At 40.6% G+C, this 26,437-nt stretch overlaps 1 protein-coding gene across 1 annotated transcript in view; it reads left to right on the top strand.

The window, feature by feature from the left end:
- dnah12 (dynein, axonemal, heavy chain 12) overlaps positions 1-26,437 on the top strand; it is a 157,907-nt gene that overhangs the window by 39,319 nt on the left and 92,151 nt on the right. The window contains exons 14-23 of the mRNA XM_059944187.1: positions 1,272-1,397; positions 3,318-3,452; positions 5,417-5,610; positions 11,905-12,151; positions 16,230-16,415; positions 17,591-17,791; positions 20,736-20,930; positions 21,032-21,153; positions 22,070-22,352; positions 24,732-24,851. Of these exons, the coding sequence (XP_059800170.1) occupies positions 1,272-1,397; positions 3,318-3,452; positions 5,417-5,610; positions 11,905-12,151; positions 16,230-16,415; positions 17,591-17,791; positions 20,736-20,930; positions 21,032-21,153; positions 22,070-22,352; positions 24,732-24,851 (1,809 nt within the window). The remainder of the gene's footprint in view (positions 1-1,271; positions 1,398-3,317; positions 3,453-5,416; positions 5,611-11,904; positions 12,152-16,229; positions 16,416-17,590; positions 17,792-20,735; positions 20,931-21,031; positions 21,154-22,069; positions 22,353-24,731; positions 24,852-26,437) is intronic.

The raw sequence follows: 26,437 nt of genomic DNA, 5'->3' as shown, positions 1-26,437 counted from the left end.
GTGAAGAGAATTTTGATTGGTTGCATCACCGCCTGGTATGGAGCCTCCAATGCACAGGATTGCAAGAGACTATGGAAGATTATAGACTCAGTCAGCACTATCATTGCACACAACCTTCTCCACCATCGAAGACATCAAGAAAGCGGCAACCAGTTCAGGACCCTCGCCACCTGTGACGTTCCCTCTTCTCATTACTACCATCAGGGCAGTGGTACAGAAGCTTTAAGACCAACACTCAATGATTGAGAAACTGATTCTCCCTATCTGCCATTGAATTTCTGAATGGGTGATGAAATCACAAACACTCCCTCATTATTCTTTATTTTGCATTATTTATTTATTTGTAATTTTTAGTAATATTGTTTTTGTACCATTCAGTTGTGGCAAATAATGAATTCCTTGTCATATAAGAGAGCGATAATAAACCTGATTCTGATTCAGACAATTTTTGCTTCAGAAAAAGTCCCGGTGATCATATCTGTGGGTTGACACATTTGAAAAAGAATGATTATAGTTATTAGGACATGTCAACTTCCTGATTTAGAAATGTTAGAAATAAAATTAGTTTTCGTAGCTTTTGGTGCAGGGAAAAAAAATTATCAGGAAGAAATGAAGAATTTGTCAATAAGTTATGTATGCCTCTTAAATGAGCTCTGAGTCGGGATCACAGCCAAGATGTTCTAATACAATGAAGCAGTGGAGGCTACCTCAGTAAGTATATTTAAGACAAGGTTGATTAGATTTTTACATAGTAGGGGAATAAAGGGCTATGGGGAAAAGGCAGGGAGGTGGAGATGAGTCCATGGCCAGATCAGCCATGATTTCATACTCCTGCTCCTATTTCTTATGCTGTAATGTAACATACTGAGCTTGAGTTTAAGCTTGCAGGTAGACAGTGGCTGCAGCAAAACATATGTAAGAGGCTACAGAAGGTTGGAGAAGCACTGAAGTTACAATGAAAATGCTTATTTCTCACCAAATGTCAGTGACAAAAATCACTGCTTTTCCAACAGAAGCACATGCAAGAGACAACTAAGCAGCATAGTTTTCCAAATAAACTAACGGAATCCCAGCTATTTTCTCAATTAGCTTTTGTTCTTCTAGAGTTGGTGCAGGTAAGTGGCTGCCCTGATTTATCGATGCCCCAATGAATCGGAATCCATTGTATATCAAATGATTTTAGACCTTATTAATTAAGTACAGATATTTATAAGATTGTGTTCCATAGGAAATCCCATACTGGAAGTCTCTAGTACATTTTTCTTTTACAGGAGCTTCATCTGCGGCTGGAATACCTTTTGGATGTATATATATTTGATCCCGAAGACCTGGATTTGCATGCCACTGTCCTATTATGGCCAAAGAAAATCATGCCTGTTTTTGATAAAAATGATGAGGTAAGTAAGGCAATGGCTTTATTTGGCATAGACTTTGTAACTTGGATTTCTTAAAGTATCACACAGAGAGGTAAAACAAATGCAGATGAGGAGATTAGAAGGGATAACTTAAAGTTTGGTAGGAGAGAATAGTTTTGGGAACATTTAAAAAGGATTGGAGAGAAGGAGTGAACTCAAGATAGGGCATCCAGGACATTAAGCTGATACAAATGAATCGTTACTGGGGTACAGAACTAGCATCATAGGACCGTATGTTGTAACAGATGTTTGACTAGATCAATTTGCAAAGATAGGTACAAAGTATGAAAGCTGGAGCTGAAAGGTTTAGGGCATTCAGAAGGAGATTCAATTGCCATATAAAATATCCTGCGTAGGATCTGCTCTTATGGTCACCATGTTTACGTTTGATGTACAATTGTACTTCTGGTCAATGACAAACATCGGTTGATGATGGTAGCACTATTAAAGAGACATAGTTCGATTCTCCCTTGTGGACGAAGGTCATTGCTCAAGCTTGTGTTGGGGAAATGTAATCTGCCATCTATCAACTCAGCTGCCCATGCCTCAGAGTTCTGAAAGTCCTGTTGTCTATAGGAAGGGACACCTCAGTTATTCAAATGGTTCCAGATAGAAATGCAAATGAACATGGCAAATATCCTCTATTTCCTTCCCTTTGATGGAAACAAAGTCACTGGTGGGTGTGCAATAAAAGAGAATTTAATCTTTGACATTCACTGAATTTAGCGTTCTTAACACCTCCAAAATCAAATAATTTCCTCCCAGGGATCAATACTATCTTAACAGCTATCCATATAAGTATAACAGCTACAGTAATGATACATCTCCAAATATAGTACATAACTGCAAAGAAATTGGTTCTGTTCTATAAATAAATTCAGTTTCTTAATGCTATTTTGAGGTCTTTAGATAATGATTCCTTCAAGAGGGAATATTTAGTGAAAATTAGCAAAAATATATATTGCAATATAGATTACAGAATAAATGTTTAGTAGTGAGTGCCTTAACTCTCAATTCCCAAAAATCCATTCCCCATCTAAAGGCGTAAGTCAGGAATATGATGGAATACTGGTTCCCTCGTCTGCATGAGAGCAACTCCGTTAGTGCCCAGAATTTCAGTACCATCAGCACAAAGCACTGATTCATCATCTTAAACACAGATTCCCTACTACTACCACTGAGGCTGCAGGGTATACTAGTTACAAAAAAAAATCGCAGCAGCTCTTCGAGGATTTCCCAAATCACAGGATTCACAACCGTAGAAACATGATTATCCACAGGTGTCTATACAAATCAAAAGCTGTTCTGATTTGTTATCTCTTCATCATTGCTGTGTCTAAGTCCTGGGAATCTCCTACCTGATCTCACAGCTTGTAGTATGCCATTGCCACTTCTTCAAGAGCAATTAGGGATTATCAGTAAATGATGGCCTTGCCAGGCTTATTTGCAACTCATAGTCAAGAAAAAACCTGTAATATTCTGAAATCATGCAGTATTACCTCACTTATAAACATATAAGGTCACATTCAGCACATTGATATCATTGGCCGATATCCTGACTTAACAGTTCCAATTCATCCTTTTGAAATTTGTAATCAATGTGTTGAGTTCTGAAATTCATAAATGTGAGATACTACACAGAGAAAAACTAAGGAGGTCATTAGTTACTTGGAAAATCAAATTTAAAAGAAGAAGAGAATTCTTAGAGTGTTCTCTGAACGTTACTATAAAAACCTATTAGAGCATGACATTAGCAAGCTAAACATTTAGGGGCTATTCCTCAATTGCACGAAAGCTCCTGGTGTTGAAAAGAATGATCGCCTCTTACGACTTTGCGAAACTGTTCTATATGACTATTAATTGCAAGCCTAAATGTTTGTCTTTATTTTTGTGTCTACACAGCTGGTTGAGAAAGCAAAGCTTAAAGGAGAGACTGAGTTGTTGGCTAAGCGGGAGAAGCTCATAGTGGAATTGGAGAAGCTTGCCCGACGCTCAGAGGAGTTTGCTCAATGCTCTGAACTTGACTTGATGCAACAGGTTACAGCAGCACTTTTTTCCCGACAATATTTTTATTGTTTTTTTTAAATAAAGAGAACATAGTATAAAGGAGGATTGTGCAGTGCATAACAAATGTACAATTCACATTCGTGAAAGAGGTGCACCCAGAGTACAAACATTATCACCCCACCCCTCCCAGTCCCCAACTCCAAGCCGTCAATGCTTTGGCAAAAAGAGTTAAGCAGAACCTTTGTCCCCACAGAGCTGCATTGGTATAGAGAAGGTGTATTTTTCTAATACATAGGCTGTTGTATGATAACAAATCTGAGTCTGAAGAGTTTTACCGGAAAATGCTGGAGGTTAGGGAATTATGTACTGAGGTAAGGGAGAGGGAATGGTCCTTTAGTCTGACTGGGAATTTTGAAAATATTCAATGTCTATGTGTGTGAAGTCCAAATGGTGTGACTGTACCTTTATCATCATTCTCTTTGTGTTCCTCAACTGCTTGACCAAGTGGCACTTCTTGAATACTGGAATGGAAACAGTGTTAAGGTTGAAATGCACTGAGGAGAAAGTAAGAGGCACATTCTGACATCTGAAAGATGCTTACATCTTCTGTAAATCAAGAGAATAGATAGGACTGAGGGGAATGAGGGAGGAGAGATGGAAGATTAGAAATAAACACAAGCCCCTTCAGTAGCTTCAGCTTGCAATTGCAAGCTTAAATATTTGACTTTATTTTTGTGTCTTCATCGCTGGTTGAGAAAGCAAAGCTTAAAGGAGAGACTGAATGTTAACTAAGCGGGAGAATCTCAGTGGAGTTCAGGAAGTTTGCCTGACATTCGAGGAGTTTGCACAATTCCCTGAACTGCACAATGCTCAGCCCTATCAATGATCACCCCAAAATTTATCCAGCGTTTTCCCTTCTGTGGAGTGACAGGACCAAGGCACGTCTGCCTCCAATTGTCTGTCAACTAGACTGGCAAAAGATGAAGCAGGTGTTGGCAAATGCCATGCAGTTTTGCCTTATTGTCATAACTGAAAATCTGGAATTGTGTAGATCCTGTATGCTGCAGCCTCTCAATTTGATGGAGCGCTTTTCGTGAGCCATATGAATGTAAATCATAGACCCTGACTGATAGAGAATGTTGGTTTGCAGCTGTGGCGAATTGAGTGCTGGCTATGGCAATTGGTGAGAAAAGGCATTCATTGATCTTGAGTGTTTGTCTGAAATCATTTCGTTTCTCCTTTGCTTTGGCTCAAAGTCAAAGTTAATTTATTATCAAATTACGTGTATGTTACCCTGAGATTCATTTCTTGCAGTTATTTATAATAAAAAATACAATAAAATTGATCAAGAATAAACAAAGACTGACAAACAATCAATGTGCAAAAGACTGATAGTGCAAATTAAAAAATACTGAGGTCATGAGTTGTAGAGTTCTTGAAATTAAGTTGCATGTTTTGGCCTATATGACTCCATCTCCTGTTATTTTTTTGACCAGATATACGGTTGGTCTCCTTCCACACTTCCCTGAGGCATTAGATCCTTCCCATTTCATCATGCAGGGCCTTATTTGTAATCTTAAGAAAATTTAACCAGCTTTCCTTCCCAGTTAGAGGGCTGTAAACCACAAAACCCATTTTTTCCCTTTTCCAGTTTTCTTTTTATAAGCCATGGCGGTCAACAAAGGCTCTGACCCATTGAGGTCCTGATTCTCCCCCGACAGGAGCTCAGTTTCTACATCTCAAGTCCTGCCCTGGTCCTCTGATGGTCAGCATATCCCGTCCACCTCCAGTCCAGTCCTGATTTGATTCTGATTATGGATGACTCATTTTCCCCAACCTTCAGTACAAACTAAAGTGTTGAGCACTACTGAACAAAATTATCATTGATACACCGCACAATAAACACTCGCTGTTCCTTACAAGACCACGCTACAGCTTCAATCCCTACATGATTTCATTCACCATGTTTTTAAAACACGCTGTTCTGCTTTCAGTATGTAAACGATGTACGGACTGTACAGAAGAGGTTACAAGATGCAGAGGAATTAATTGAATATATCAACAGTGAAGAAGTTCTGCATAAATGGGATCTAAGCACTTACCCCCTGGCTGAAGTAATCAAAGTTAACACTGAGCCATTCCAGAAACTCTTTGGTTTTATTCTAAAATGGCAACGCAGTGAAAGAAAGTAAGTAGAGTACACAGAAGTTAAGTTAATCCAAAAGATGATAATGATTGAGTTTGTGTCTAGATTTGGTATTTATAACATTTATAAAATACATGTATGTTTAAGGCTCCCTGTTATTGCTGAACAATATCGTTTGCCTAAGTCAAGATGGCTAATAGCTGGCTGATCTGGCAAGGTTTTCACATGAGCTATAACTTAGATGCTGCTGCATCAATCCTTCTCTGCCTCTGGACTCACTATGGAGCCATGAAATGCTGAGGTAAAGGGGATGGGGGCAATGGATTAAACTAATTTGGCAGGAGGATGGGAACTGGAGTAATGGGGCTGAGGATGGGGTAGTTGGTATACAAATAGATTATATAGTGAGACTGTGAGGAAGGACAGACAAGATTAGGCAAGATTTCAGTCAGTGGGTTGAGTTGAAGTATTCCCATGAGGACAAAATTGAAAAGGGTGATGAAAGCAGGACTAACAATGCTATATTTGAATGCACACAGTATATACAATAAGATGGATAATCTTGTAACACAATTAGAGAGTGACAGGTGTGACACTGTGGGTGTCACTGCGTCATGGCAGAAAGAAGATCATAGTTGGGAGCTTAACATCCAAGGACGTACTTGGTATAAAAAAGTACAGGCAGGTGGGCAGAGGATGTGAGGCGAGAGCAAGTTTTAGAGCAACTTATATTTGAACCATTTAGGGGAAAGGCAGTTCTGCATTGGATGTTATTTAATGAACCAGATTTGATTAGAAAGCTTAAGGTAAAGGAACCCTTAGGAGGCAATGATCATAATATGACAGAATTTACCCTGTAGTTTGAGAGGGAGAAGCTAAGGACAAATATGTCTGTATTACAGTGGAGTAAAGGGAAATACACAGGCATGAGTGAAGAGATGACCAAAGTTGATTGGAAGGAGATATTAGCAGGGATTATGGCAGAATAGCAATGGCAGGAGTTTCTGATTAAATGGCGAAGCAGACTCGATGAACTGAATGGCCGACTTCTGCTCCTATATCTTATGGTCTTAAATGGTCAAAAGTCCTGTGGAGACTGTGGAGAACATGCTGGAATGTATTATTAAGAGAGTGGTAACAGGGCACCGTAAAGGAGTAAGAATGAGCAGAGTTAAATGTATTTATGAAAGAGAAACCATATGTAACAAACCTGGTGGAACCTTTTGAGGTAGAACCTGGCAGAACAGATATGGAAAGCTGATTTAACATTAGTCTTTGGTAAAGTGCCACACGTGCTGTTAGTTTAAAACAGAAGCAGAAAGCACAGTATTAGGGATAACATTCGGGAATGAATTGAAGATTAATTAATGGGCAAAAGTGTACTGGAGATAAGTTGATTATGAAGTTTTACTCTACTGGAGTTACTCATAATTCATATCAATCAGTTAGATGAAGGAATCAGAGATATCCCTGTCGACGAATGATGTAATTGTGACTGCCAAGGCTCAGATTAATGAGGAGAAATTAAATGGAGTGTGCCAAGAGGAGATTGTGATGAAAATTGTATAAAGAGCTTTTTAGCTTAAATGCAGATTTGGCATCTCAGAATAAGGGGTTGGCCCATTCAGGACAGAATTGAAATGAGTTTTTTTCCCCACGGGACAGTGAATCTTTGGAATTCTCAACCTCAAGGCCACTGATAGTGATATTAGATTTTTAAATCTTTAAAGAATCAAGGAATATAGGGAACGTATAGGAAATTGATGCTGAGCTAAAGATCATCTTGAATGATGAAGGAGGAATGGAGGACCAGACGGTCCGACCATGGATGAACCGGGAGATCCATTCGCTACTGAAGGACTGTGGCACTCAGATCAGATGGCCCAGACCAGCTGTCGATTGTGGCAGCGCTCACGTGTTACAAAACATTGGCAGCATCACCAACAGCAGCACGTCACTTCCCAAAGAGTTGAACACATTCTATGCGAGTTTTGAACAGATGCCACACACGCTGACAGCCTCAAGTGCTGCTAAGCCCACAGTCAACATTGCCTACATAGATCAGCCTAATGGAGAGTGAACCTCCAGGAAGCGTCTGGCCCAGATGGTATTCCTGGCCGGGTCCTTAAATCCTACGCAGATCCCCTGCAGTGATATTAACAGACATTTTAACCTCTCCTTTCTTCAATCTGTGGTTCCCACCCGCTTTAAGAAGACCATTATCATCCCAGTACTCTAGAAAAACAAGTTAACTGATGCACCATCAATAACTCTCGGAGACGTGAGGCAAGATATAGGCTTTTATTGGCTGGAAGAAAGCACAAGCAGCAAGCGACCACCACACAACATCCTGGAGACTGAGAGAGGAGCAGTGCCTCCAATGGCCTTTATACAGGGGTCTGTGGGAGGAGCCACAGGAGCAGTCAGTAGGGGGGCGCGTCCAGACAGGTATATGTAGTTCACCACATTCACCTCCCCTTTGTTTTAAAAGAGAGTCCCCATGGGGTGAAGTTTCTTACAAGTATATTTACAGGTTAAGTCTATCAGGTGGTTGAATCTGTCGCTGCGATCTATGTAGCACCGGCTGTGATTGCTCAGGTGCCAGTGGTGATTGCACTGGAGATGGTGGTTGTGTTGGTTCTGGCCTGACTGGAGGTGTCAGCCCACGAGGTGTCAGTGATCCCTCATGTGTGTGCAAGGCGCCTGGTATATGCGTGTGCCTGGTATGGGAGTGTCGTGAGGAGTCTGTGTAGGGCTTGGTGTGCGCGGTGTCAGGTGGGTATATACATCAGTGGGTACAGGGTTCATAGTTACCGTGGAGTGTTCGGGGTAGTGGTCTGCTGCTCCTGCGGGCGCCAGGTCGCGGATGGAGACCGTGTCCTCCCGCCCATCAGGTAAGACCACGTAGGCATACTGGGGGTTCACATGTAGTAGGTGAACCCTCTCGACCAGCGGGGAGTATTTATTGCTCCTCGCATGTTTCTGGAGCAGCACTGGCCCTGGGGACATCAGTCAAGCTGGTAGGGTGGTCCCAGTGGTAGACTTCCTGGGAAAAGAAAAGAGGCACTCATTGGTGGATGTACATAACAGGGAGCGGATAGAGTGGAGTGCCTCGGGGAGGACCTCCTGCCATCAAGAGACCGGCAACCCCTTTGACTTAAGGGCTAAAAGTGTGGCCTTCCACACTGTGACATTCTCCCTCTCCACCTGTCCATTTCCCCGGGGATTATAGCTCATGGTCCTACTAGTAGCAACGCCCCTAGCCAGCAGGTACTGGTGCAGCTCGTCACTCATAAAGGAGGACTCCTATCACTGTGGATATAGCAGGGATATCCGAACAGAGTGAAGAGCTGGTGCAGAGCTTTTATGACGGATGTGGCAGTGGTGTTGGGGCAGGGGATGGCAAAGGGGAACCGCGAGTACTCGTTGATAATGTTGAGAAAGTAGGCATTGCGGTCGGTGGAGGGAAGGGGGCCCTTAAAGTCAACACTCAGTCACTCAAAGGGGCGTGTGACTTTGATAAGTTGCGCCTTTTCAGGGCAGTAGAAGTGCGGTTTGCACTCAGTGCAGACTTAGCAGTCCCTGGTCATCATCCTGATTGCTTCAAGGGAGTAAGGCAGGTTCCGGGCTTTCACGAAATGAATGGTAAAATCGGGTCACTCCCAGGTGGCAAAGATCTGCATGGAGGGCGTATAGCTGGTCGAGCTGCATGCTGGCACATGCTCCCCGGGATAGGGCATCAGGGGGCTCATTGAGCCTTCCAGGCCGGTACAGGATGTCATAGTTGTAGGTGGAGAGTTCTATTCTCCACCTCAAAATTTTATCATTTTCGATTTTGCCCCGCTGTTGGTTGCTGAACATGAACACAACTGAGCGCTGGTCGGTCAGCAAGGTGAACCTTTTGCCTGTGAGATAGTGCCTCCAGTGCCTAATAGCTTCCACTATGGCCTGGGCTTCTTTCTCCACCGCGGAGTGCCGAATTTCAGGGCCTTGAAGGGTACGAGAGAAGAATGCTACTGGCCTGCCTGCCTGATTGAGGGTAGCAGCCAGCGTGAAGTCGGAGGTGTCACTCTCTACTTGGAAGGGAACGGTCTCATCCACCGCATGCATCGTTGCTTTGGCAATGTCCCCTTTAGTGCGGCTGAAGGCCACGTGGGCCTCGGCAGAGAGGGGAAAAGTGGTAGACTTGACCAGGGGGCGGGCCTTGTCTGCATAATGAGGGACCCATTGGGCATAATAGGAAAAGAAGTCTGAGGGCTCTGAGGGTGGTGGGAAGAGGGAGTTCTAACAGGGGGCGCATACGGTCGGGATCAGGGCCAATGACCCCGTTCTCCACGACATACCCAAGGATAGCGAGTTGGGTGGTTCTGGACACACACTTGTCCCCATTATAAATAAGGTTCAGAGCTTTGGCCACTTGGAAAAATCATTGGAGGTTGGTGTTGTGTTCCGGCCAGTCGTGACCACAGATGGTGATGTTATCCAGATAGGGAAATGTGGCCTTCAGTTCGCACAGGTTCCCATCTGCTTTAAGAAGACCATTATCATCCCAGCACCCTAGGAAAACAAGTTAACATGCCTTAGTTACTTTCACCCAGTGGCTCTGACATCAGGATCATGAAGTGCTCTGATCTTGGCATGTGTTAACTCCAGCCTCCCAGACAACCTTGACTCATTGCAATTCAGCTGCTGCTGAAAACAGGTCTACAGCAAACACCATCCCTTTGGCTCTACACTCATCTCTGGATCAAAAGGACTGTAAAGAACCCTATGTAGACTATTGTTTATTGACGACAGTTCCATGTTTAATACTATAATTCTAAGCAAACTCATCACCAAGCTCCTATATCTGGAGCTTAGCACTTCCTGTGCAGCTGGATCCTTGTCTTCCTGATCAACAGATCACAATCAGTAGGAATAGGCAGCAACATCTCCACTACTGATGACCCACCAGGTGGTACACTCAGCCTTCTATTCTCCTCCCTGTACACTCATGACTGCGTTGGCCAGATTCTGCTCTTAATTCATCTACAAGTTTGTTGATGACACCACTGTTGTGGGCTGTATCTCAGATAACAATGAGTCAGAATTCAGGAAGGAGATAGATAGCTTAGTGACATGGTATCATGACAACTACCTTTCCCTCAAAGCAAGCAAGCCAAAAGAGCTGGCCATTGTGTTTAGGAAGGGTGTGGTGCATGTATGCCTGCCTACAACAATGGTGTTGAGGTTGAGAGGACTAAGAGCTTCAAGTTCCTATGTATGAAAATCACCAATAGTCACTTCTGGTCTTAACAATGTAGATACCACAGTCAAGAAAGCTCACCTCCTCAGGAGACTAAATAAATTTGGCATTTCCCCTTTGACCCTCACTGGATTTTATCGGTGCACCGTGGAAAGCATCTTATCCATATGCACCACGACAACAGCTCTACACATGACCGCAAGAAACTGCAGAGAGTTGTGGACACAGCTTGGCAGATTACAGACTCCTCTCCATGGACTTTCTAAATTTCTCACTGCCCCAGTAAAGAAACAAGCATCATCAAAGGTACCACCCCCCCTGGACATTCTCTCTTCTCCCTCATCCACTGGGCAGAAGATTCAAATGCCTGAAAACACATCGCTAGGCTCAAGGACAGCTGTTACTGGACGATTGAATGGTGCCCTCGTGCAAGAAACCGACCTCTTGATCTCACAATATGCCTTGTTACGATATTGTGGATCGTCATGCACCTGATTGCCAACCCACATTGCATTTTCTCTGTAGCTGTTACACTTTACTCTGGATTCTATTATTCTTTTACCTTATTTCTACCTCAATGCACTGTGTAATCTATATGAACAATATGCAAGAAAAACTTTTCACTCTACCTGAATAAACCAATTCCAAACCTGCTTCTGTTTCTTATGTTCTATGTTTTAATACCCCATGTAATCTTTAATTTGCACCTTGTTCATAGTGGTATATGAAGGAAGTCCTTGTTCTAACAAATCAAATCTGGTTTGACTATTTTTCACAACTGTGCTTCCAGACTGATAGGAATTTAATTTTATTTGACATAATAACCCCAGATGAAGGAAGGGGATTTTGTTGCTCCTGCAATAGAACTATTGAGGTACAAAGACATTTAATTAATTATCATGTCTTTAGAATGGTAACTTTTGAGTTCATTACAAGAAAAGTAGCTGAAGAAACCTATTGGGTAAAATAATAGACTCATCATTATCAAGCTTGTTTATTGTGTTCATGTGTGGTATAGGAAGTATTGATTTATCCTCTCCTATAGCACTAAACAGTATTCCACTGGATTTATGGTCCTGTTTCATTTTAAGGTGGATGGATGGCTCATTTCTGAATCTGAATGGAGAAAGCATGGAGGCAGAAGTCGATGAATTCTTTCGCGAGATTTACAAAATGCTGAAGTTCTTCCAGCAGAAGGAAAAGAAAGCTGAACTTGAGAAAAAGAAGGCAGCCCCTCGAAGACGGCTTGTTGCTGAGGAAGAAGAGGCGGAAGAAAAGAAAGAGAATGCAACTATTACAATGTGTGATGCAGTCATGACTCAGATCAAAGACTTTAAGGTAGAAGGAATAATGAATGTGATTAACAATAGCATTCTGGTATTTAATGTGCTTAATCCATTATCCCATGCCAAATTGTAGCAATAGGAAAGTTATGATAATCATGCACCAAGTTTTATCGACTGTACGCTGGCCCAATTTCATTTCCCCAGTCACAAGTCCGATTTGTCATCCCTTTTCTTCCGGTCATTTATCTTTTTTTATCACTGGCTGATACTGTCAGCTGAAGGATTAACAAGAGAGAAGCATTGATACTTCTTATGGTAGCCCATCCAAGGCTAAAAAGGCTGAACTTCAGTGCATTTTTGATACTGTTTAATGTTTCTTTCTACTTCAGACAACTTATGATAGAAAAACATATTTCATAAAAGGTAGATTGGAGTCTTGGGACTTGGTGGAAATTCTAGCCCAAATGTTCTGGAGTGGATTGGGGAAAATTCAAATTCATATATCATTCCATTTGCTTCTTGTTACTTATAATCAATTAAGTGATTTCAAACTGAATGTAGTAGCTGCTTTTGATTGAAGAGAAAAGGCTTATGCAGGTATTTTGTTTGGCAGTTTTGTTTTTAAAAAAATCAAGTAATTTATGTATCTTTTGGAACCAGTCTGCAGATTTTGTCATGGTTGTCCTCACCATTGTCTTCAAGTGATTATTCAACTTTGAGTTGTTTACTGTCACCTTTGCCTTGTTCCATTCATTCATATACATCATAATCAAAGAATCAGCAATGGTTTTTCTGTCTACTCCTTTACTGCCCCCAAGGATCATTCTTGCCTACTCTAATTTGTCTCCTACTTGTCACCACTTGGTAACACCACCCAAAAATACATCCAGCTCTACTGAACGTTGCACAAGCCGCTGACGATTGGAAGATGTCGGAAGCGTTGCCCAATGACCAGACTATTTGTGCAATATTCAGTAAGATCAAAGTCATGTTTATTGTTATATGATTAAGTACATACAGTATGTGCTTAGGTGCCATGAAAAAATACTTAGCATCATATGAGCAGCAAAAAAACATAAATAATACACAATTTTACAGGAAGAACAAAAACAGAATAAGAACGAGAAGAAACACAATTAGGCCAAAAAAGTCCATTTAATGTAAAGTGACCAGTAGATAGAAACATAGAAACATAGAAAATAGGTGCAGGAGTAGGCCCTTCGGCCCTTCGAGCCTGCACCGCCATTCAGTATGATCATGGCTGATCATCCAACTCAGAACCCTGCACCTGCTTTCTCTCCATACCCCCTGATCCCTTTAGCCACAAGGGCCATATCTAACTTCCTCTTAAATATAGTCAATGAACCAGCCTCAACTGTTTCCTGTGGCAGAGAATTCCACAGATTCACCACTCTTTGTGTGAAGAAGTTTTTCCTCATCTCGGTCCTAAAAGGCTTCCCCTTTATCCTTAAACTGTGACCCCTCGTTCTGGACTTCCCCAACATTGGAAACTATCTTCCTGCATCTAGCCTGTCCAATCCCTTTAGAATTTTATATGTTTCAATAAGATCCCCCTTCACTCTTCTAAATTCCAGTGAGTATAAGCCTAGTTGATCCAGTCTTTCTTCATATGAAAGTCCTGCCATCCCAGGAATCAACCTGGTGAACCTTCTCTGAACTCCCTCTATGGCAAGAAGGTCTTTCCTCAGATTAGGGGACCAAAACTGCACACAATATTCTAGGTGCGGTCTCACCAAGGCCTTGTACAACAGGAGTAGAACCTCCCTGCTCCTGTACTCAAATCCAGTTATAATGTGCTAAACTGCAGTGATTAGAGTTTTGCTGGTTGGTTCAACTGAATGTTTGAAGAGTAATAGCTATACTTGAACTTGATAATGTGGGACTTCAAGCTTCTGCATGTCCTGTCTGATGGTAGTTGCAAAACATTGACACAGTCCAGATGTTGGGTATCTTTGAATGTGCCTTCTTGAGGCAACACCTCCTGTAGATACTATCATTTGTAGAGAAGGATGTGCTTGTGATCTATTGGGCAAAGTCTGCTATTCTCTGAAGCTTCTGGCATTCCAGTACATTTGCATTGCCTTACCAAACCATTCCAGATACTTTGAACAGTACATCTGTAGAAATTGTTTGATGACAGCCAAACCTCCTTAACCTTTTAAGAAAGGGAAGACTCTGGTGCACCTTCCTTATGCTGACATCTATGTGCTGGGCCCAGGGCAGTTCATTTGATATGTTAATGCTCAAGAATTTAAAGCTGGTGACTCCCTCCACTGCCAGTTCCGCCAATATAGACCTGTGCATATACAGCCTCCTTCTCCTTTCTGAAGTCAGCAGTCAGGCCTTTGGTATTGCTGAGGTTGACCAGAGATTGTTGTTGTGGCACAACTCAACCAATTGTGCAATGTCTCTCCACAAAGCTGACATTGTTACCTATGATTCATCCAACAATGGTGGTGTTGTTGGCGAATTTGAAGATGGCACTGGAGCTGCATTTAGCCACATGGCCATGTGTATGGAGTATAGAGCAGGGTCTAAGCATGCAGCCTTAATTGCACTGAATAAACTTGATGCACAATCAATGACTCTCGGAGACGTGAGTCAAGGTAGGCTTTTATTGGCTGGAAGAAAGCACCATCAGCAACAAGAGACCGTCACACAACATCCTGGAGACTGAGGGAGGAGCAGTGCCTCCAATCGCCTATACAGGGGTCTGTGGGAGGAGCCACAGGAGTAGTCAGCAGGGGGGCAAGTCCAGACAGGTATATGTCATTCAGCACAAAACTGAAAAATTCGTAAATCCTCCAGCTGAGCATTGGGGAAACTGAAGTCAATGTCTTGGTCACTAAAAATGTGGATACTGGAAACCTGGAAGATATACAAATTACTATTACTATTTCGGGTCCTGAACTTAGTTTCAATTCCTTAACCATAACTTTATCACACTCAGAGCTAACTGTATGAAATTGAGCTCCATATCTTGCACCAGGTTAAGCAAGATGTCAATTTAAAAATTCTTCCTGTTTCCATTTTGTATGTGGACTTGCCTCTCCCTATATACCTCTTCATACCTGCAATATCGAATTTCCAATTTTTTCAGCTTTCCTGTTTTTAATCAATCTGCTGTTGGGAGTTGGACTGTATGGGGATCCATCTTTTGATAAGATGCCTTTTGAAGCCGATAACTTAGCGCTAATCATTTTCTTCCATGGCTTGACTAATTAATTTTGAGAAACCTTTTTGATTACTTAAAACACGCACAGTATATTTCTATGGATGCCCTGCTGATCTGTTGCCTTATCTTTGGAAGAGCCATTTGAGATATCACATCCAGAATAAAAGTGATCGCTCAACAGTTTTCCCCATTTTTTTCAAGTAAATTAGTCATATTCAACCAATGTATGAAAAATAATTATAGAAAGCTGCTTCAAATGTTTATATTCAATCATCCCCAATGTCCTAGAGAACGGCCAGTAAATTCAAAGTTACAAAGGGCAGAAGGTTGCAAATATGGATCCTAGCTAATGCTAGAATGTGGTTGGCATCATTCAAGAAAAGATGTATGTCCATAGTTGACTTATCAGGTCAAGAAACAAGAAACAAAATGAAGACAGATTTCTTGCTCTGAATTCCAATCCGGTACCGGCTGCCTGAGAGAGGACCATAACTGAGAATTGGTTTGAAAATAGCATTGAAAATCTTTATATCATAGACTACTGATACTTGAAGCCTGGCACAAAGAGCTGAATTATCAAACCTTTGGAACCAAATCAACAGTTTCAGAAAAAACAGGTGAAAATAACTAAAAATAACATGAGCTTCGACCACAGGTATTTGTTTTTTTATAATGAAGAGAAAATCAAAGTAGTAAGAATGACCAAGGTATAAAAGAAAACGTTGATAGACCTATAAATAATAAAATCTATTGACCCGAGTGGCATTTTCACTGACTTAGTATTGCTGAAAAATTGCATTGCGATTTTCAAAATTTGGTATTTGATTTTACACACCTGAAAAGGTAGAAATTAAATGAACTAGTTTGCTTCTACAGTTTTGTATCCATCTCGAATGTGTGACAGTTGATTTGTTTTGATTTTTTCACATTTCAGGAGGTTATCCCCATTGTATCTATTCTGTGCAATCCGGGTATGAGGCCGCGACACTGGGCTCAGATGTCTGACATTGTGGGCTATGATTTGACCCCAGATTCTGGCACAACTTTGAGGAAAATGCTAAAACTGAATCTCAATCCATACTTAGAACGATTTGAAGAAACTAGTGCTGCTGCCAGCAAGGTAAATGTTTAACTTATTTATAATTATTTACACTGTATATAGAAAGTAGAAAAAGTTTTTTCAGTGTCTAGCAATGAAGAAGATAAATTTATTTTCTTTAGACCAGAAAAGATTAATGGAAGATTTAATGAAAAAATGTGAGTTTCAATAGAATAAATTAGATCAAAACACCTTTTACCACTGTATAGAAGCAACAGTAGGTTATACAGCCCCTCATGCCAACAAGATCATGGATGAATTTGGCCACAACTCTACTTTTCTGCCTGATCCTCATAAAGCTTAATTTTCCCATGTTCCATAAAGAATTCCTGAGGACAAATCTATCTTCACTTCAGTCTTAACTGGTGAATGCTTAACCCTTGTTTCTATGTTCCTCCCAGAAGGGAAACACCTACCGTTTTGAACTGATTGTATTGAGACATGTTGGATCCATCAGTATTGTGTCTCAGTACAACTGGGTTCTCATTTTTTTCTTACTGTAAAGGGTATGGGCCCAAACAACATGCTTCTTCCTTATAAATAAATCACTCAATGTAGGAAGCAATCTAATGAACATACACAAACAAGAGAAAATCTGCAGATGCTGGAAGTCCAACCAACACACACAAAATGCTGGAGGAACTCATCAGTCCAGGCAGCATCTAGGGAAAAGAGTACAGTCGACATTTCGGGCCAAGACCCTTCAGCAGCACGGAGAAAAAAAGATGAGGAGTAGATTTAAAAGGTGGGGGGAGGGGAGGGAGAATCACAAGGTGATAGGTGAAACTGGGAGGGGAAGGGGTGAAGTGAAGAGCTGGGAAGTTGATTGCTGAAAGAGGTACAGGGCTGGAGAAGGGGAAGTCAGATAGGAGCGTACAGAAGGCCATGGAAGAAAGAAAAGGGGGGAGGAGCACCAGAGGGAGGTGATAGGCAGGCAAGGAGGTAAGATAAGAGAGGGAAATGGGAATGGGGAATGGTGGAATTACCAGAAATTAGAGAAATCGATGTTCATGCCATCAGGTTGGAGGCTACCCAGATGGAATATAAGGTGTTGTTCCTCCAACCTGAGTGTAGCCTCACTGTGATGATAGAGGAGGCCATGGATTGACATATCAGAACGGGAAGTGGAATTAAAATGTTATAATTATTTTGAGATAAATATATATTAGCTATTGTCATTTTTGATTTTTCATTAGGAATTCTCATTAGAGAAGGCCATGCACACCATGGATGAAGCTTGGGAGACAATTAGCTTTAATACGACGTTATATCGTGATACTGGTGTCTCAATCTTGTCAGCTGTGGATGAGATTCAAGCTATTCTTGATGATCAAATTGTCAAGACCCAGACAATGAGAGGGTCACCATTCAGTAAACCGTTTGAAGAGAAAATTAAGGTAAATACAGTTGAAAACCATTGTTAAAGCATGTCAATTAAAGGTAAAAGTTAGAAATTTACAACCAATTAGAAACATATTAGGAAGTAAGTAAACAAAACACAAAAAACAGCAGAGCTGGAAATCCAAAATGGAAGCAATGCCGGAAATATTCAACAGGCTGGGTAACATCTTTGGCAATAATATTTCAGATTGGAAACTGAAGTTTTTAAAGTCACAGAAGAGGGGCAAGCTTGGATAAGAGAATATCTGTGATAGCGTGTAGAGTATAAGATTATATAATAGAACTGTTGGCAACACTAGCTGAGAAAGGTGGTGAAGGCATATTAATCACAACTGTTTGGTCTGGAAGGGGTGTAACTAGAGAGAGGTGAACATACACCATCGTCAATTTATCTGAGGTCCCAAGTTCATCCGAACAAAGATGAGGAAGTTTAGCATCATCCTGTTTGGAAACTGGCTTCTTTTCTGAATAGAGAAGTACCAGAATCTGTGCAGAATTTTAGGAATTTGGGTATTTATACATGTAACTCAAAGCAAAACTAAGTCAGGAAGTCCAATATAATACCTGTTCTTTTCTCTGCAGAAAATTGTGCTAAACGATCATGTGACAGAGGTCAAGGTCATATTTAACCATGAATGGTGAAGGGCAAATAAGTAATAAATAGCATCAGGGGCTCAATAAGTATCTCTCAAGCTCAAGGATGACAAAGGACAGCATGCATATCTGAAAAACAAGAGCTGTAGTGTTCTTTCAAGACAAAGGGGTATTTATGGAGTCACTTTCTCCTATTACTTAGTTTAATCTTCAGATTAAGAGCTGGGTTTCCTCCTTCTGAGACAACAGGATCAGCGCTATCAGACAGTAGTCAGTTCAAATTACTGCACGTGACATCAGGAAATGGACCATTGACTCTTCTTTATATTTACCGTGAATGCCAGCAAGAAAATCAATCTCAGTGTAGGATATGGTGGCATATATGTACTTTGATAATAAATTTACTTTGAAATTTGAAGTACAAAGGTACAGAACTTTAGATGTGACCCAGAAGTGGCTCATCTTAACACCAAGAAGTAATTTGGTTCTATGTGAGACCAAGGAACACTCATCACTGAGCAATATGGAAAACACTTCACTGGCTGGAGTGAGACCCAGCCTTAAGTTTGTCAAGGCCAGTTACCCCAGCCTCAGGACATTGCTCCATTAATTCTTCAGAGCCATGTTCTAGATAAAATTAACCTCAGCAGCTTCATCATATAGTTGAAATGGTTTACTAATGATTGTGCAGTGTCTATTTCCATCATTAATTCCTAATATAAAATCTGTAATGTTAAAAATTAAATGGCTTGAATAGGATTTGGATATTTATTCAAAACAGTAATGGTTAAAACAATAGTGTATGTTCACCCTAAGTGCTTGAACTAGATTGGTTAGAAAACAGAGAAATCAGAATGATTAGAATTCTATGTTAAAATTTAAAAAGATCTTCAGGCTGAATGAATCAAGATGGTCCAAATTGCTTCGCTGGAATTGTGCTTAATGAGATTGTTTGAGATATTTGAAACTGACATTGAATTTTACCAACCCTAGTGAGCTACCAAGAAACTTTAGACTATATTGAATGAGCACTTTTTCCCTAGGCATGCAGTTAAGTGTAGAAATGTACTCTGGATCATGTTTCAAGATTTCAAAGGTACATTTAATGTCAGAGAAATGTACACAATATACATTCTGAAATTATTTTTCTTCGCAACCATTCACGAAGACAGAGGAGTGCCCCAAAAATGAATGACAGGTAAATGTTAGAATCCCAAAGCCCCCCTTCCCAGTTCCACCCTCCCATGCATAACCAACAGCAAAGCAATGATTCCCCTTCCCCCACCAGCAAAAAAAGAATCGACGCCCCCCCCCCCCACCGAACACTCAAGCATGCAGCAAAGCATCAACAAAGACACAAACTTGCAGTATCCCAAGACCACTCATTCACCTGGTAATTCAACATACCATAGGATCCCTCCCTCCCTGATAAGGGAGAAAGAGGTGTCCCTGTTTCACAGCGAGAGGGGAGACATAACAAACAACTCGCTGATTTATGATGTTAAAAATCTGTTGCTTCGCTTTTCCCAAGCTCTGTGCCCAAAGAACTCGGGTCTCTAGGCACACAGCCAGCAGCCAGCTCACTGCTTTCGATCTTCCGTCTCCCATGACACACCAATTTCCTGCGGAGGCACCAACCTCGAGTCTGCCCGCCTCCAGAGCCATGAAATCCCAGAAGCCTGAAGGTGTGCTAGTCTTCTAGGCCACGACCTTAGTATATTGAATAGTGGTCAGTCCTGAGACCCCGAGAGCGGGTCCCATTCCTGCAAAGAACCGAAGTCAGCGTCTAACTCCAGGTCAGTGTTTTCAAAAGAACCCTGAAAGGGAAAAATAGAGATAGTAAGGATAGAAATAGAGCCATTTCTGAAGATGCAAGCAAAGGAGTGGCCGTTAGGCGCCATCGTCCTCCTAAGCTATGTTGAGGTGATGTCAATCCTAAAACATAAAAGCATAAAAGTTCAGAACTATTTTATAACATTAACAATCTTCTTAATAGCATTATAAGTAATGTTGTTAGTCTACATTTTAAATCATTTGTACCTTAATAGTCATGTGATACATTTCTTCAGTAAGTTTGATGTGGTAAAGCAAAAGATGAACAATTGCCATGTTAAGCTGTGATGATATAAAGGCTAATATCTGAAATGTGTACGTCAGCTTTTGAACTGAAAAGATAATAAACTAGTATTGCCAATGAGAGTATTTTCTTCCTTGATAGTTTGTGTAATAAGTTTGTCTTAATTTAAGTAATTAGATCATAATTATCAGATTTCTCTTTAAGGATGCAGAACAAAATATTTAAATGCATTATTTAAACCTATTTCCTGTTTTGCATGAATGCTTAAGAATTGGGAGGAGCGTCTGATTAACACTCAAGAAACTATTGATGAATGGTTAAAAGTTCAGGCTCAGTGGCTGTATCTAGATCCCATTTTTTCCTCTGAGGATATTATGCAACAAATGCCAGAAGAGGGACGACTCTTTCAGACTGTGGACAGGAACTGGAAGGATATCATGAGGCACTGTGTTAAAAATCCTAAGGTATTTTACAGATGTAACACAATACATCGATACCGATCGAGCACATCAAATAACTAGTATTCCTGGTACAGACACTTTGTTTAATCTATTCATCATCATAGGTTCTGGCAGCAACAGCTATGACAGGACTGCTGGGCAAACTGCAGGATTGTAACCGTTTATTGGAAAAAATCATGAAAGGACTAAACGCCTACCTGGAGAAAAAACGACTCTTCTTTCCTCGGTATGTTATAAATAATGAAATAATCAATCTACTAGGAACTAGGCAGATAACAATGAATGCGCAAACTACATTGGCTTAACAAATAAATGCCAGTTTACAAGGTAATCCTATTCCACAATTCATTTTTCCTATAATCTATTCTCTCAATAAATCTGCCAACTGTCGTCCGATTCTACTACTCACCTACTCTTCAGGGGCAATTTACAAGTGACCTATCAGCCAGCATGACTTTGGCATGTGGTTGGAAACCCAGAGGAAACTAATGCAGTGACAGGAAAAATGTGCAGACTCCACAAAGACACCACTAGAGGTCAGGATGAGGCTGCTGGTGCTGTGAGGCAGCAGCTATACTAGCTGAACAGTCTGGCTGTCCTTCATGCAGGGTGAAGGGCAGGTTTATAAAATAGATGCCTGATGAAAACACCAACATAATTGAGGAGAACCCAAGCAGACAAACCTTTAACATGGGTAGGAAGGGAAGCTGAATGGACTCCTCTGTGAGAAGAGGTTGGTCTTGTGAACACCAATTTTTGGAATAATATAAACATGAATAGGAGAGGAAATAGAGAAAAGTGGGAGACTAGGATTGTAGCATTTGGCAATATAGAGGACTGAACCACAAGAAGCAGCCAAATGAAATGTCTCAATTGTTATTTTAAAGCAGACTTTGCAGGAGAGGAATTTCTAAATTCATTTTTCTTTTTAATTTGCTCTTCTCCTTTGAGACCTCACTCAACAATCCATTTTCTCAACATTTCTTTCATCTTCAACACCAGCTCCATTCCTTAACAGCTTGGTGTCACACTCTCTCTGCATGTAAAGTGCCTTGGGATTTTTCTTGTATATAGAAGTACAATATGAAAGTAAAATTTTTCAGACTGTAATATCCTAACATAATATATTTTAATGCTTCTAGGTTTTTCTTTCTCTCTAATGATGAGATGCTCGAAATCCTTTCAGAAACCAAAGATCCATTGAGGGTTCAACCCCATCTCAAGAAGTGTTTTGAGGGTATTAACAGGCTGGAGTTTCTTCCTAACCTGGATATCAATGCTATGTTCAGTAGTGAAGGCGAGAAGGTTGAACTTATTGAAAGGATTTCAACTTCTGAAGCCCGAGGTGCTGTTGAAAAATGGCTGGTTCAAGTGGAAGATGTCATGTTAAGAAGTGTTCATGATGTCATTAACCAATCACGACAGGTATATCTAATTTTTCCTCATATGCTGTTGATATATAGAATCAGAGTATTTAGCAAATATAAATAGTCAATTAATTATTTTTCCTCAAGGTATTTCCTAAGGTGATTGCTTTATAATTTGCTCTGGTTTTCACTTCTGCTTTTCTCTCTTCAACAACTCTGATTTAGTTTTTACAAGGTGTGCATATAACTAGTTTAATAAATTTATGCCCACATTCATACTTCAGGAAAGGAATTCTATTACCATTATCTGCTCTGCTCATTATGTAATTCAATCCCCATAGCATTATGCTCTCCACTGCCCTTTAAAATGGTCCATCAAGCCATTCAATTGTATCAAACAGTGCCAAATTGAAACACAATTAACTGAAACTGGACTGAATGTCTGTATTGACTGCAGAAAAGTTACTCCTAGCCAAGCCTCGAGTTTCTGAGGACCAGGGTTTAAGTTAGGAAAGTTGTTCCATTGATTAATTAAAGATACACCTGACAATTGTACTCATAATATCACAACATGCAACCCAAAATTCAGACTCCACCATCACAATTCATGGCAAGATCTTGTTCCACCAGTGGAAAAAGGTGTGGAAGCTAAATAGTGATTTACAATACAAGAAGAGAGTAGTTCTGTGAGTCCTCAACAGTGACCACAGGTAAGATTATGTATCATGGTTTCAGGACAAATATCCTAATGATCGCTTTCCTTGGCAAAAGAAATAGTTTCCATTTGAGGAGGCACTTGAATGAACTACATGATAAGGCGGCAGTCATTTATAACTAAGGCATGTAAGGATTTCTTCTCTGGAATAATGTTTACCCAAGGGTTGTTGAGGCTCAAACACTGGGCATTTGGAAATATTTAAAGAAGAAACAGATTGACCTGTGCAAAAGTAGCACAGAAGAGGCATTGATGTCTGGAACTGGTCAGCCATAATCATATCGAATGGCAGGGCAAACTTGAGGGACCAGATGGCTTAATTTTTCTCCTACTTTCTTCTGTTTCTATACCCTCTTATTTGTTTAAATACATAAGAAGAATTAAGGAAAGCAAGTATACCAACCATAAACTGGGTTGGGAACCTCATTGTCTGTTACCAAACATGGTATTATGAAACCTTAATAAAATGGAAGTCAATGGGTATTAGGTGGAAGACATGCTACTGGTTGGAGTCAAACTTTGTACAAATGAAAATGTTTCATTACTACAGGAATTCTTTAGAGGCCTGTCTGATGTCCAATTATCTTTAGCTGTTTTGATTACCCTCCTTCCATCATTAGGCCGAAGCTATGTATGTTCATGAATGAATGCATAATATACAACTGCATTTACAATTTTGCAGAAAGTGGAACTATGTTTAGTGAACTACATATACCTGTCTGGACACCCCCCTCCCCCCATTGACTGCTCCTGTGGCTCCTCCCACAGACCCCGGTATAAAGGCGATTGGAGGCACTGCTCATCCCTCAGTCTCCAGGATGTTGTGTGGTGGTCTCTTGCTGCTGACAGTGCTTTCTTCCAGCCAATAAAAGCCTACCTTGACTCACGTCTCTGAGAGTTATTGATGGTGCATCACTATGTTAGTTATATCCAAAAAGGTTTGGACATGGGCTGATATATGGGGTGTAATCTACAGTACATATCACACGAGTGTCAGTCAAGGACCATCTCCATCCGGAGAGTATCTAACAACCTACTTTTTAGTTTCAGTGACATCAGATCAACATCCTTGGGGTCACCACTGCTCAGTAAAGAAGGTCAATGACATGAGTGGAGGGAGCAAATTGTTTAAGAGAATTACAAAATCAACATGCATAAATTGTAAGATTCAGATGCAGAATATCTGGCAGCAGAAAGATCATTTAGTGTCATTGTAACAACATTTCTGAAATCTTCCTGCAAATCTATTTTAAAAGTCATGAGCATTATACGTCTGTGGAGAAATGTGGAATTTGAAAATTAACGTAACATGTGTAATTTTATTCTTTGTCTTGACAAAATTTTGTATTAGTGTGATTGTGAATGGTGTCAGTGTTGTTGAATGAAACATTTTTGAATTTTCTTGTAGTTATCATCTTAAAAGATCAATGTTTTATTCTTGTCTGCACATTGGCCAATTATGTTCTAACACACAATAATTTTTCATGGAGATTGAAACCTTTTTTAAAAAAAACTCTGCTTCTAACCAATCAATTTTAATTGAGTATATTAGATCCAAGATCTGTATGAAACTTAATTTTCTGCTTCAGTACCTCAGGCACTGTATTCCACTGAACACTTTTATTGAAATATTACACAAGAATAATCATTATCAATCAACATTTTACAGCTGTGAACGTGTGTCATTTTCTCCAGTAATAACTGTTGCTCGTGTTTCTGTAGGACTACCCAGAGAGAAAGAGGACAGAATGGGTAATAAGTTGGCCTGGTCAAGTTGTAATTTGCGTATCCCAGATCTTCTGGACAGTAGAAGTTGAGAGTGCAATTCAAATTGGATCACGGGTACAGTATTTTAAAACTCGTGTTACACAGTTTCACTTCCTTTAATGCAGGGTATTCAGGGTCTCGCCAAGAAATAGGCATGAGACATGTATGATTAATGATGGTGATTGCTTACCAGAGAATATTGAAGAAATAGTCATACTTTCATTCTTCTCACCTTTCAACTTTACCAGTAGACCTACCCTTCTGCATGACCTAGGTCCACTCTTCCCTTACCCCACAACAATTGTTCTCCTTCCACTGATGTCAGAGCTAAAACCCTCCAGGATCTTGTGCTTTTAAAATTATAGCATCTTGATTATCACTGAACTTAATTGCTTAACATCAGCAGCAGTAATTCCATATATAACCATATAACAATTACAACACAGAAACAGGCCATCTCGGCCCTTCTAGTCCGTGCAGAATGCTTACACTCACCTAGTCCCAGTGACCTGCACTCAGCCCATAACCCACCATTCCTTTCCTGTCAATATACCTATCCAATTTTACTTTAAATGACAATACCGAACCTGCCTCTATCGCTTCTACTGGAAGCTCATTCCACACAGCTACCACTCTCTGAGTAAAGAAATTCCCCCTCTTGCTACCCTTAAACTTTTGCCCCTTAACTCTCAAATCATGTCCTCTTGTTTGAATCTCCCCTTCTCTCAATGGAAAAAGCCAATCCACATCAACTCAATCTATCCCCCTCATTATTTTAAATACCTCTATCAAGTCCCCCCCCAACCTTCTACGCTCCAAAGAATAAAGACCTAACTTGTTCAGCCTTTCCCTGTAACTTAGGTGCTGAGTTCCCTCCCTGTCCACCTCCATTCATCCTATAAGTCATTCCATAAAGTATATCTCTTTGGCTAAGCTTTAGATAATCTGCAGCAGCATTTCTCAGTGACTTCATGCAACACTTTGTTCATAAACATTCTTGAAGAGATCCTTTTGCCACCTTAAATGAACTATTCATAAAAGCTCAGAAGAGGCAGTTTCCATGGTTTCACTCTTGTCTTATTCATCTGTTCAAGTGAAATAGCGACTTAAATCCCTTTGGCAACTAAACGCCGTGTTGACTGCTCATTATGCAGATTCCTCTACTTCGGAGAGAACAAATGCAGATTGGATGATTGCTTTGTTAAACACTACTCAGCCCATAAACATAATTTCTGTACTTGCCACCTCGATTCTACTTTTGAGTGCCAATGCAAACTCAACTTCCAGCTGGAAACGGGCTGAACTTACCTGGTTTAGCTAATAAACGATGCCATATCAAGGTTACTACTAAATTCTTGATGAAATGGGCTCTGATACCAATCAGTTCAGTTAAAAGTAGCACCATTTTCAAATGTTCACCACATAGGCCACCACTTTCACGAGAGCAATTAGGGATGGGCAATGAATTACTCTGACAAGAGATGATCTCATTCCACAAATGAATGAAACACTTCAACCTTTTGGGCTTCACTACCTTAATAACCACAATACCCTTTTTCTTCAGCAACAGGTGCTGGTAATGAATTGTACATGACTCCTCCTATCTCATCATTTGTTTCTTGCCCCCTTGCCATCTCTTTTGTTTTGCACCTTTCCCCTTT

Source organism: Hypanus sabinus, chromosome 19, assembly GCF_030144855.1.
Source record: "Hypanus sabinus isolate sHypSab1 chromosome 19, sHypSab1.hap1, whole genome shotgun sequence".
In the NCBI taxonomy this organism is placed as follows: domain Eukaryota; kingdom Metazoa; phylum Chordata; class Chondrichthyes; order Myliobatiformes; family Dasyatidae; genus Hypanus; species Hypanus sabinus.
Note: the sequence above shows the minus strand (reverse complement) of the source record. Positions and strands in the feature narration are given on the sequence as shown.